At 36.8% G+C, this 13,263-nt stretch overlaps 1 protein-coding gene across 3 annotated transcripts in view; it reads left to right on the plus strand.

Annotated features, from left to right (window-relative positions):
* The window catches only part of lepr (leptin receptor), a 31,930-nt gene that overhangs the window by 2,281 nt on the left and 16,386 nt on the right, over positions 1–13,263 (plus strand). For 2 of the 3 annotated variants that reach the window (XM_086089214.1, XM_086089215.1), the window contains exons 2-3: positions 11,465–11,517; positions 12,145–12,197. In XM_086089214.1, the coding sequence (XP_085945340.1) occupies positions 11,516–11,517; positions 12,145–12,197 (55 nt within the window). In that variant the 5' untranslated portion in view covers positions 11,465–11,515. Of the gene's footprint in view, positions 1–9,843; positions 10,011–11,464; positions 11,518–12,144; positions 12,198–13,263 lie in introns of those variants that run through there. The other variant, XM_086089213.1, reaches the window with a different exon arrangement.

A 13,263-nucleotide genomic window follows, 5' to 3' on the forward strand; every position in this document is an offset into this window, starting at 1 on the left:
TAGCCGCTGGCTGCAATAGACCTTTAAGGTTGAAGATAATCAACACATCAATTTTTTTTAACGCTATGGACTCTCTGTCATTGTTACTTATTAGCCGTTAAGTAAACCACCAAGATCAGGATAGCTGGATGGCCAGACAGATGAACGGAAGGACAGACAGACAGACAGAACACAATGGTGTATGGAGGCAGGACCTCTGTCAATATTTTGAAATGTCAAGGTAAATTAATATATGAAATTTGGAGAACAAGATGAATAACAAACCGGAGTTGGAGGGATGTACCTGTACTGCCATTCCAGTTCTCATTAGTGATATTTTACATTTTCTATTTGGTGTTTTGAATCATGAATCAAATTAGAATGTTGATGACAAAAGAAAAAAAAAAACGACATCCTGCGGCTTTGCTCTGAAACAGTTGACTTATTATTTAGGAAAACATCTTTAGTATAATATTTGCACTGAAAGCGGGCACAGAGATAATTAGCTCGACTAAGGTGAAAGGAACCTTTCCCAGGTAGCTTAACATATTGACAACCTGACTATCATTTCATAAAGTATGACCAAGGTATGACTCAAAGACAGTAATGCCCACTTATTCTTTCCTGCTGCTTGACAGAAATGCATGAGTGCGCATGAAAAGGTGCTGAATGAAAAGAGTTCAACAAGAGATGACTTGGAGTAGATGGAAGATAAAATATTAAACGCCCATTCACACAAGTCATGGCCCTCAACAAATGTGGGTGTCTAGAACTTGATCTGCAGGTTATGGAATTTGGAAAACACTTTAGTGATGACAATTCTTAAGTTCATGAGATTGGGAAAGTGGACAAGTTATTGCGAAACAACATTGGACTTGCTCGCGTGGCAGCAATTCCAATTCTAAAAGACGATTAAGACGATGATCAACTTTTCAATTCACAATGATATTAGAGAGTCAAACATGTCAAGTTGAAAAAGGAGCAGCACTCCCAGTGCGTGACAGTCTGACAGATAAGTAAATAAGCAGTGGCTATTTACATATATTTTGAAAATGAAGTGTGAGAGTGATAGCTTTCCCTGCAGGATATGTAATAACAGATCATTTAATTCTCTCTCCCTGTCGATGTGTGTGTCTGTGTGACTGCAACACGCACATTCTACAGTCTAAAGTAGTAATTGTGTGGTACAGTCAGGTATTGCTGGTGTTTGCTAGCTTAAACTTAAGTCGAATTGGCTCTGGTGCTAGATTGGTCATCATTCAGCCTCAAGGTTGTCGGCTCAGTTGTACCCGTAGCTTGGTCCAAGTATCCCTGAGCAACATACTACGTGTTCAGTCGATCCCGGTGCTGTGTCATCAGTGTAAGGATGAGCTCTTACTTTCCTTTCATTAATCATTGTGTGACTTGTGGGTGAATGAGGTGACTGTGTTGAAGTGATTTGGTCAAAAAGATCGCTATCCATCATCCATCCATCTATCTATCTTTTCCTGCTGTAATCAAGCAAGCAATTCTACATTGTTTATAACGTAGTTATTTGGGGGAAAACAGGTCCATCAAGGCCTTCTGTGAAAATATAGTGTGTAGAGTTAGTGCCATCCAGTGGTGATCTAATAGAATGCTACGATTTTGAAGTGCCTCAGACAGACCACACTTCTCAAGCCTACCACCAATTACTACCGATTATTATTTGGAGAGAACGAGCGAGCGAGCGAGCGATCCAGCAAGCAGGTGCTAGCATGAGCGGCGAACAAGAGTGGCTAGCAAGAACTTGCTGGAGTGGCTAACAAGAGCGTTTAGTGGGAGAAGCTAGCAAAGCAGAGGGAGACAAGCTGCGGGAGCCTGAATCAAGGGACTCAGCGACAACCACCTGCAGGCACCAGCTGGCAAAGTTAAGCAACGGTCGACCCATTGGGTCCGACCTGAGCTACAACTGCCACCAGAAGTAAAGTATGTTTTTTTTTAATATATATATATATATTTTTTAAATAGCATTGCGGTCCATGCCAAAAATTATTTTTAGTATATGGCGCAGGCCACAAAAAATGGACGTTGGGCCACAAATGGCCCCAGTGCCACAGTTTGGAACTCCTGCTATAAAGGGTTAAAAGTGACAGCGGTGTCCCCTGCCACTCTCCTTTACTGTTACCTCATTGTTCCTATTGGACGGGGGATTATCGACCAAAAAAAATTGGATGACACACAAGTTTGGCATGGAGCACTTCAGCACTTTCCCTCCTTCAGCCTTTTGCTATTTTTTTCCATGTTTGTTTTCTCTGGGGAAAATGGAAGAAGAGAGACACACCCTAATTATTTGCAGTAGTCTACTTGGTGGCGAAGTTGTGACATTACTGAAGACTGAGACAAAGCGGACATTGTCTCTGGAAGTGATTCTGTCTTGCTTTCATAACGAGCACACAGTTGCACGCACCTGCTTCTGGCTTCCATTTACTTTTTGGTGAGAGTGAGTTGCAAGGCAGACTAAAAAGACAAGCTGATAAATCCTTCCTTACTTTGCCAGGTGATTCTCAGAAGAAGTCCAAAGCTGTCGTGTTTGGCCCCAGATTTGCTAATTACGGGATGTTACCCACTCACATCTGGCCCTAATTTGTGTTGTTCAAATGTTGCAGACTAACAAAGCAGCTCAATGTTGTTTGTGCCGCAGCATTATCACTAATAGGACTCATTATTATCTATTATCTTTCCATTCACTAGTGTCATTAGGATTTTATACTTGTGCACTGACTCACCACTAACCCACTCTGTCTGTGTGGTCTTTTAAATTATTATGATTTGCTTTAGAGAATAATGGTCACATGAACATTAGCAACTCCCCAAAAAAATCTATTAATTTATGATGTTTGGTTGGGCTTAGTACATTTCTGAAAAGAAAGAAGGCGGAAAGAGGGGATGTTAACTTGTCCTGTCTGGTCAGCGCACTAGCCAAAATCGAATTTGTGGTTTAATGCTACATAGCTGGACGACATTGACTCACTCTTTTTTTCCCTCCATTTCACAGGCAATTTTTCCCTTGAGAATTAATTTCTGGCAGGTACTGGTTTTACATGAAGCATTGCAGTGGAGCAGTGTCTGTTAGTTTTGTAAAATGTGGAAAATGTTGGCTCATAACAGATGAGTGTAGGCTAAATACAGTATTTTAATGCACTTTCCTACAGTAAATCCCAAGAAAAACAAGAGTAGAGTCAGGACACATGGTGACAGTAAGGGTTCTATTTTGGTAGACAGGCGCAAGGGTGCGTAAAAAACTTGCACATTTTTATTTTTGACTTAGGGTAAATCTAGTTGACTGTGTTTGGGTATTTGGCAGACCGTGCTGTGCCTTGTGAGCATTCGGACAGATCCAGCGTGTTTTTTTTCCTATTATACACCAAGATAATTTTGTGACAGAAACTAGACCAGGCCTTAAAACAGCTAAAAGCAGGTCTAAGTTGTGGTGCAGGTGGGGTAACATGATGATGAAGCACAAAGACTGATGTGTGATGTATGATGTGTGGTGAATGTCATCGTATGACATTCATAAATATGACATCAACATCTATAAACCCTTTGAATCATTGTAAAAAATCACGTCATAAAATGCATTATTATTATCATTATCTTTGGTATATCTTTTGACTATGCAATAACTATAAGTCTGTGGGGAATTTTCTTAACCTTAAACATTTCTTGACAATAATGTTTTATGTGACCTCACTAGTCTAAACATGACATTCTGATTAAAATAAATTTTTGGGGAATATGAGTTATGCAGCAAAATCCAGCCGTTTTTATCCATTCCAAGGTGCGGCCATTTTGCAACTTGCTGTCAATTGAACATGACATCACAATTGCTCAGGGTTCAAGCAATGACCAATCACAGCTCATCTGTTTTCTGAAGCTGAGCTGTTATTGGTTGTTTCCTGAGACCTGAGAAACTGTGATGTCATCTTCAGTCGACAGCAAGTGGCAAAATGGCCACCTTCTAATATTGATAAAAAACTGCTGGATTTGTCTACTTAACTCAAATTCCACTACCACAATATGAACCAGAATACTGTATTTAGACTAGTGGGGCTGCATAAAACATATTATTGGGAAGAAATTTTTGGGGTTGTCTTCCCCACATCAGTGCAAATACTCATTTCTTCCAATGCACATCTTTCACAATTTCTATAAAATGAAAATGATTTCACTTAACATTCACTTTAGCAGTCAATGCAACGCTTTTAAGCATTTGACCTCTACAGTAAATGGAAATGTGTGCATTTGACGCCGTGAACATGAAAACGCGAGCGCCATCATTGTTGGGCGACACGACTGCCGCCCCCCGCCTCAAGAGCAGCATGATGCTGTTCCTCCATGTTTGACAGCGGAGAAGACTTTGATGTGAACTTCTGATGAAAATTCAACTTCCTAACCTTCACTCGTTTATTTTGGTGCAACGTTTGCAACACTGAAAATAATCTCGTTGAAATTAAACAAAACATGAAAGCTCAAAAAAAATATATATAGGAAATGTGTTTATACTGCATTATTTTAATAATAAAGTAAATTAAGCAAAGTCAGCAGCATTATACTGCTGTGAAATGTTTCATCATCATTTTGCAGTCCCCAGTTTGAGTCACTTGACACAATGGCTGATGTCTGCAGAGTAATGTTCTTTTTAACATGTGGTCTGCTTTATCGATTAGAAGAGCTACTACACTAACCAGATCTCATGACTAATGTAACATCAGCGTGTGTTTCAGCTAGAGAAGCTTTCGAGGGGCCATGATTCAGCTGCGCCCTGCAGGAAAAGACATCATGCTGCAACACTGTCAGCATTACACGATGACGACGATATGACAAAAACAAGGACAGTACTAACGTTGCATTTATTGACCATTTCTTTTTGCAATGTCAATTTTTTATTTTGTCAACCAGTGGCAATGATATTTTTTTTAAAAAGTAGGTCATACACTTTACAGGTGGGGCAACATGATTTTGGTGGATTTGATCGAAGCACGGGGATGTGTGCTGTATGAGTGGTGAAATTCATCATATGTCATTCATAAATATGTACACACCCTTTATCGTTGTAAAAAATCTCTTCATCGAATGCATTATTATTATCATTTTTTTAACGCAACTTGATTTCGAACATTTAAAATGACAATAAAACAAAAGAGCATAATGTCACAATTGCGCCAAAAACAAATAAACAGAGACATTCAAGTGATTCCACAAAACAAGGATGAAATATAACAGTTTTCTTTCCCCATAAATAATAATAATGACTTCCAAAGAAACTCATTTATAAAAGAAAAGACTTAATGTTTGAAATGGAATAGGATGAAGCTACTGCTTATCTAGTCCTATCCCAATTTTACCTCACTTATTATTTTTATTAACTCATTATTCATAAATGCCTTAACAAAAATTTTACTTTCAACCACTTTTTTAAAATTATTCATCCCTAGTATATTTAGCAAAAAATATTATTATTTTTTTTATACAATCTCTTAAATTGACAAATATTTGTACTTCTTTTAATGTTTCCCTCAAGACCATTCCACAAAACCACTCCACAGATCGAAATGCAAATACTTTTGAGTTTTGTGCGAGCATAATGTTGTTTAAATTTCAATTCCCCTCTCAAATAATCCCCCCCCCCCCCTCTCTGTTATTAATTTTTGTATGTTGCCGGGCAGCATTTTATTATTTGCCCTATACATTATTTGTCCAGTTTTAAAATCTACCAGATCCCTAAACTTTAGTGTGTGTAATTTTAAGAAGAGTTTATTGGTGTGTTCAAGGTACCCTACATGATTTATTATTCTGATGGCTTTTTTTTTTTTGCAGTGTGCATAATGATTGTATTGTGTTTTTGTTTAATCTTACCCCAAACTTCTACACAGTAATTCAAATATGGTAATATTAATGAACAATACAAAATATGCATTGTTTTCTCATTTAATATGTGTCTGGCCTTTCCCAACAATCCAACAGCGCATGCTACCTTTGTTTTATATGGGCTTTCCAGCAGATTTTGTCCTCAAGAATCACACCCAGAAATTTGTTTTCATAAACGTCAATAATCCTTATTGTTAGTTTCCAAACAACATCAGTTTGGTTTTATTCATATTTAATGGAAGTTAGTCAAACCATATTTTTTCTCTTTTATTCTTTGGTGACCACCTCCACAAGCTGCTGCAGGTTGTCCGCAGAACAGAAAATGTTTGTCATCTACAAATAGCACAAACTTTAAGATTTTTGAAACCATACAAATGTCGTTTATGTACATAATAAACAATTTTGGTCCCAAAACCGACCCTTGTGGGACTCCACATACCCAGTTGAGTTGAGTTGATTTGTGATTTCCCATTTGCGCAAATTGATTCCTATCAGATAGATAATTTGTCAGCCAGTTGAGTGTAACTCCTCTAATTCCATATTTTTCAAGTTTCCTAACTAATACTTAATGACCTATTGTGTCAAATGCTTTAAAAAAAAAAATTACAATCTTTTTATTTTGTTATGTTCCTATTGGATGATTTGCTGTCAGAAATCAGCATCAGTTAGAGGCTGAATTGTGAAATTATTTCTCTAAATATCTGGCACTGCTAGTTTACTGCTTCATATGTTGCTATAACATATCTAATGTCTTACTGTATGACTACAATTTTTGAACAAGTACAGCGGGCCACAGCTGTCTAAAATCTGTACAATTTATACACAGTTTATATACAGTTTATAAGGAATTTTAGACACACTTATTTTACAATTTAATCCCTCCATATTAAATACACATTTTATATTTGATTATAATTATTTTTTTTACAAACCCCCTAATATTTAGGTTAGGAAGTGTGTGGTCCTATGGGGCACCCCAGTAGCACTGATGGAAAATGTGTGGTCCCTTTTAAGTAGCCCATCCCTGTGCAATGCTATCTCTTTGTACAGCATTTTTAAACTAAATGGGGAGTACAAATATTTTTTTCAAGATTATACTGTACATATGAAATAATCTATTCTTGTAAATTCTGGTACACTTAAAAAAAAACATTTACACCAATGCCAAAGACTTAACATAATTACTGATTACTGAATAACATGCCCTTGTGTGCTATTTTTAGCACAATGAGATTTAATATTCCTATACTGCTTCAAATTGAATTTGTCTTCAATGAAAGTGACTCAATCTCCATGTGAAAGTGGATGCAACAGCACATTATATCAGACCACTCAATGACATCATCCCAACAGGTCTGAAAGTATGACATCATCCCCTTGGTATGTAATCCCCTATATGTAGTCCAACACCCCCACACTTTCAGTGTATGTGTTTTCTCTGTTTCAAAGCAAGCTCATGAATTATTTATGAATAGCTTCCAGCTGCTGTAATTTAGTAAAGCGCATTTAATACTTAGTTGAGGGCTTTTTGTTGGAAAGCGCCATCTCATGATGTTGCATAGCGTGATCTTGACTCATCAAAAGCAGTGATATTGAGCTCTGACATCATCTTACTGTGAATACTGTGACATGGGAATAACTTGAATGAGCTGAGGTAGCTTTTTAGACAATCTCGCACTCTAAGAAGCAAACACACGCACCTCAACATGACTATATTACAACTAGAGTGGGTCTGAAACATACCAAACAGCTCGACCTGGATAATAACCACGTAATGATCAGCTGCAAATCATTCATTATCAAATTGCTCAATTTTAATAACCATGGCTAAATTTTGTGTCAGCGACTCCCAGAAAATAAAGAGGAAGGAAAGGAACAATACCAAGAAGAATTTGTCATTCAATCACTTCTTCAACCAGAACGTCTTTAAAATGTAGATCGTGCTTCCTTGTATTTACATGACTGACACTGCTAAGTCATTTTGGCACAAATGTTGCATAGCTTGAGGATGACGTCATACCTAGATTGTTGTGGATGATATCACTTGAGTGGATGATGTCATCCCCTTGCCTTGAGAGCTGCTGCTCAAGGGTGTTTCCCATTGTTGCTGTTCCCTGCTGTTCTATGGTCATTGAATGTCACATTCCAAGAAGCTGTTACTACTTTTACTGAACTATTTTAAATTTGATGGAATATAGTAATGTTTTTTTTTATCCATGTTCATGTTGATCACCACTTAAAATGCAATGCAAAAATAAAGTAGTGTTGATTTTATTTTTACTTATTTATTTATTTTGACTATATTGTATAAATGATTCTACTTTCTGAGCATCCAGCCTGCAGGGCGGTATACTGACAGCTGCAGACAATGATTAAAATTACATATTTTGCAGTCATTAGACTGTGAAATTAATGTATCCCCATAATGACGCGGCTCAAGGAAATAGATTTGCATGAATGAAGCTCCTCCTCTTCTGACAAGCTTAATATATGCAGCACAGCACGGCAACACATCATTTCTACTTAAGTTTGATTGTCATTCTTAAAATCTGAATTTTTGACTTTGAGGCAAAAATAGAAGTACAGCAGAACACTTGTGGAGTGCACCTGCCGATTTGAGAATTTAAAGGTTTGATACAGATCTTTACCTGAACCTATGTGGAATAATAATTTAAAAAAATTATTCCACAATTCAACTCGATTGTGACCTGTGCTAAACTAGATAATCTGACAATACACTTGACCCTACACACGTTAATGGCTCCTGATGCTTGTCTCGTTCAGTCACTTAAATTTTTTAAATTCTTCTGTGGTGCGCCATGTTCTATCACATGGCAAAATCCTCTCAATTCTTACTTTTATTCCTCAACAGTGGATACAACACACTATTATTAGTAACATGGACATTCCTTCCTTCCAGACAGCGTATTATTGAGTAGACATTTGGAAAGCAAAGTTAACTTCAGTGTGGCTTATTGTCCACATCTGGATGGAAACTCTTTTTTCCCCCCCGAGTCAAGCAGCTGGTTGCGTTGATGAATTTGGGGAGTGGGGAAGCCTTCATTGGATTAAAGGCTCAATTTCACCTTATAGGTAGTTTAGTCTGTACATTTTGAGCAATTGCAGCATTGGAAAAAATTTGACTCTTTAATTAATATCATCATATACTGTGGTGTCTACGTAAAGTGTGTCTGCTACTTGTTGATGTTTGTTTATTGCAATCCACTCAAAACAGGGATGGTTCTGAATATATCACATTCTTTGCAGTATATAATTACTCACAGTATACCTTTGTCATAATGTCATATACGGTATTCACCACCACTAGAATTGAAAACTTAAGCGGATTTATGGCAAATGTCCCCATTGTGGGACTGATAGTAAAGTTATGTTATGTAATTAAGTGATTTATTTTCTGTATGCCCTTATACAAGAACATTATTTTGAGGATGTCAGCTACAAGAATGATTTGTGGCAAATGAGTTTGTCTTGTCTTTGTCTTAATGTTTAGTTAAGCCAATTCACATCAGCCAAGCTATTGGAGCAAGAGGCATCTAATCTGTACAGATTTTTCTCTCTCTCTCTGTAGAGCGATATACAAATTATTATTAATTAATTAATTTATTTATGTATTCATTAATTAATTAATTAATTAATTAATTTATTTATTTATTTATAATGTACCAATTTTTTTAAATAGGTATTGTATATTATTGACAGTCTGGTGAATTTCAAAATCAGTGCTTTTTTGTTTTTACTTCTTTTTACACAAGTAAAAATGTCATGCAGACAGTAAACATGAATAAATTATGCAGTTGTTAAACACAAAAACAAAAATACATCGATCTTTGAAAATCAATGTCGGAAGCAGACTTGAGAAACGGAGCGGTCAGAGTGCGAATTTCCTAGTTTACCTGAACGTATCTCCGAGGGCTCCACCCATCTTCTTCGACGTCACTACTGCTCTTCCCCTCAGCTGCGCTGCTGCACTCACGAGTCTGCTAGTCGAGTGGAGGGCGAGACGCGAGAGTGATGAGGTAGTGGCGACAAAGCGCCAGCACCAAACTCCAATAGTTTGCATGTTCTTCGTGAGTATTTAAAACTCGAGGTGAACTAACTGAACAAGATCCAGGAGAGCTGATGTAAGAACAATTTGTTTTTACTACTTTTTTGTTTTTATTATCACACGCTGTTGGAAACTGTTTTGCTCTGCTTTCGGTACCCCTGACAAATTAAATTTAATTGATTTTCACGTATCTGTTTTCATCAGTGTATGCTATTGACTATTGTCAGAGAGTATAAGCATGCAATGTGTAGTCTATATACAATACATCTATAAACGTATGACCACTTTTACTACTATGAGTATAAGCATGCAATGTGTAGTCTATATACAATACATCTATAAACGTATGACCACTTTTACTACTATTTGCACTTTCTTGATGGGTTTCGCGTCCTTTGCCCGCTCTGAAAGTTACAGTATTTTATTTTCTCACTTAGTTGAGCATTTTTGAAACTTTTTAGACATATTACTGCTGGTAGCGATCATCATCTGATGCTGATAATGAGAATACATTTCGTGAACCCATTCCCCTGTTTGTACCGAGCAGAAGGTGAGTCAGACCATGATGGGTATTGGCAAAAAGCCCTCAGGACACGAAACAGGCGCTTCCTTTGCATGTGGAAAAGGAAAATACACGCGGTACAAATGTCTCATTCTGCTTAATTTAATAACGTAGTTTCCAAACAAGATTAAATTAAAAGAAGATGTGTACGATTTAAAAGAAGACACAGTAATGGTGTAGCAGTTCAGCCATGTGAATGGTTGTCTGTCTCTTTTAATGTGCCCTTTGATTGACTAGCAACCAATGATGGGTGGATGATTGGCTGCACAATGCATAATATAAAAGCAAGAATATTTGCATGAGACAATATTGATTATCTTTGATCATCTGCTGATGTACGATGTTGTCAAAAAATGTTTTGAGATCTTTGAGATCTCTTGTAATAGTTACCATCATGTGCACATTAAAATGTTGGCATTACATAACCAAAATCTTAATCAGAAGTTTGCAGTTTTTAGTTACTAAGTCACAGAAGTCTTCTCATGCCTTTCACCCCTTCCTGTAATTGCAGAATTTGGCACTGCTTGACTGTCATGACTCCTCGCACTCACACAGCATTGTTTTTGAGACAACTGAAGAAATTCCCCTAAGGATAGTAACTGATGCAATTGTGCTCTGATGATTTGTGTTGGATATAGCTGCACTTACTGTTTGCAAACCAACCTTTCTGCTCTGCTAGTCACAAACACTCACATGCTCTGATCAGAGTTCATGTGTTGAGGATGTTTTCCATTTTTGCTCAAGTCTAGCATTTCATTGAATTAATTAATACATGTGCTTACCAGCTGGAGTTATATGATATGACATGCCCTTTTGCTCTTTTTCTGGGTCAAAACAGGCAAATAATGTTGAATAAACATTGTATTTCATACCCCCAAAAATAAAAAATAATAATCAATTTGTTGTTATGATTTAAATGTTGTGATCTAAATTAAAGAATCACAAATCTGTTTTTCTCGTTCATACAGCAAAAGCACGGAAAAGTCCAGCAAAGCAATGTCCACGCTTTGAATGCAACAATGTAAGTAGCGACATGCAGTCATCACCATAAGAGAGATTTTTATTTTTTCTTTACAGAAAATGAATCATCGAGTGTGAAAGCATGACTGTGTGGATTGTCTGCAGAGGGCGGCTTCAAAATAGTGTCTGCTGACATCATTAGTGTGATAAAAGAGAAGGGTGAAAATGAGTACCTACGACAAGATAATATCAGTCTATGAAAACAAGAGTAAAACAATTGACTCTACACTAATTAATAATGATATAGAGCAATAAAGCAGGAATTAGTCAGTGCATTGTGATGTCAAGTTACTTAACTACGGTGTGTCTATAATGTTCTTCATAATGAGAAAAGTAAAATGGCACTATAAAGCTTATCTTAAAAGCAATATTTTAAAAATTGTGATAATAATCAAGATTGGACGTTATGAAAACCAAATATATCATTCATGATCTTCTTTTCTTTTTCTTTTGCCAAATCGCCCAGGCCTATATTGAGTATGTCTGCTCAACTGAAGGGGCTGGCCCCTTCCTCATATACTTTATGTTAAACGCCTGCTAAGTCAGGAAGCTGTTCCTTTCCAACTTGGCCACCACAATATGAGCGCTTCCCCCCCCTCTCACATATCCCATCTATGTCTCTCCACAGGGGTCAATCTGGGATGTTGTCCGTGCTCATCCATGTTTTGCTGATACTCAGTGGTGAGTTTTACCTCCGACTGTGAGCTCTTAAAAGGGCAGTATACGATGGCTCTGACCAAAACAACACCCCTCGCATTTCATTCATTTATTTATTCATGTGCCAATGAAACAACATGTTTTATTTGGTATTTATTATTTACTTACTGTGTAAGTTAATTTAAGCATTAAATGTATTAAACACAGAAGGCTGAAATGATCAGACCCCTGAAACTCGAGTTTTAAGAAATTTTTGTTCCCTTTTATTTTCAGTGTTTTTAAGTTATTTCTTTTATATGGCTAATGGCGGGGTGGGGAGGAGGTTGTTTCCCCCCATTTCACTCAATTTTTCATGGGAAACATATATTGAATGTTTGATTAGCGTTTATTTGTTTTTTTTAAAGAATTTTTGTTTTCTTTATCCAGTGCTTATCAATGGGCGTCAATTATACGCGGTATTTTTGCTTTTCGTGGGTATCCCCAGTATCCCAGTCTCGCCCATCTATTATAAATACTTGTCTGAAGATTGATTTAAAAAAAAAAATTTGTAGTGGTGAGTGACAGGAATGTCAAGAGTAATGCTGTGAAGGATTATCCTTGAGGATGTATTGTCTTCCTACATTATTTAAAACTTAAATTTACAAACTGCAATTCCAATAAAGTTGGGACTTTGTGTAAAATGTAACTAAAAACAGAATACAATGATTTGCAAATCCTTTTAAGCCTTTATTCAATTAAATAAACTACAAAGACAAGATGTATAATGGTCAAACTGATAAATGTTGCATTGTTTTTGTTGTTTTTTTGCAACTATTCTCTCATTTTGACTTTAATGGTTATAATTCACATTCCAAAAACGTTCAGACGGGCAAAAAAAAGACTCTCAAAAAACACCTTGGGGTCATACCTCCGTCTCCAATGTGATCTGGAAGTTACGCGATGTGTGAAAGTTGAAATTTGCAACCTTCACTTTCATCTCATCACTTTCCAAATTCTGACCTAACAGTTCATTTGGTATCACTGAGCATGTTGTGTGAAGTCCCACAACAACCTTAAATGCTCATGCCATTATTGACACAATTGACATCTT

The sequence above is a fragment of the Leptonotus elevatus genome, chromosome 11 (genome assembly GCF_054856555.1).
Source record: "Leptonotus elevatus isolate MCC_2025b chromosome 11, RoL_Lele_1.0, whole genome shotgun sequence".
Lineage (NCBI taxonomy): Eukaryota > Metazoa > Chordata > Actinopteri > Syngnathiformes > Syngnathidae > Leptonotus > Leptonotus elevatus.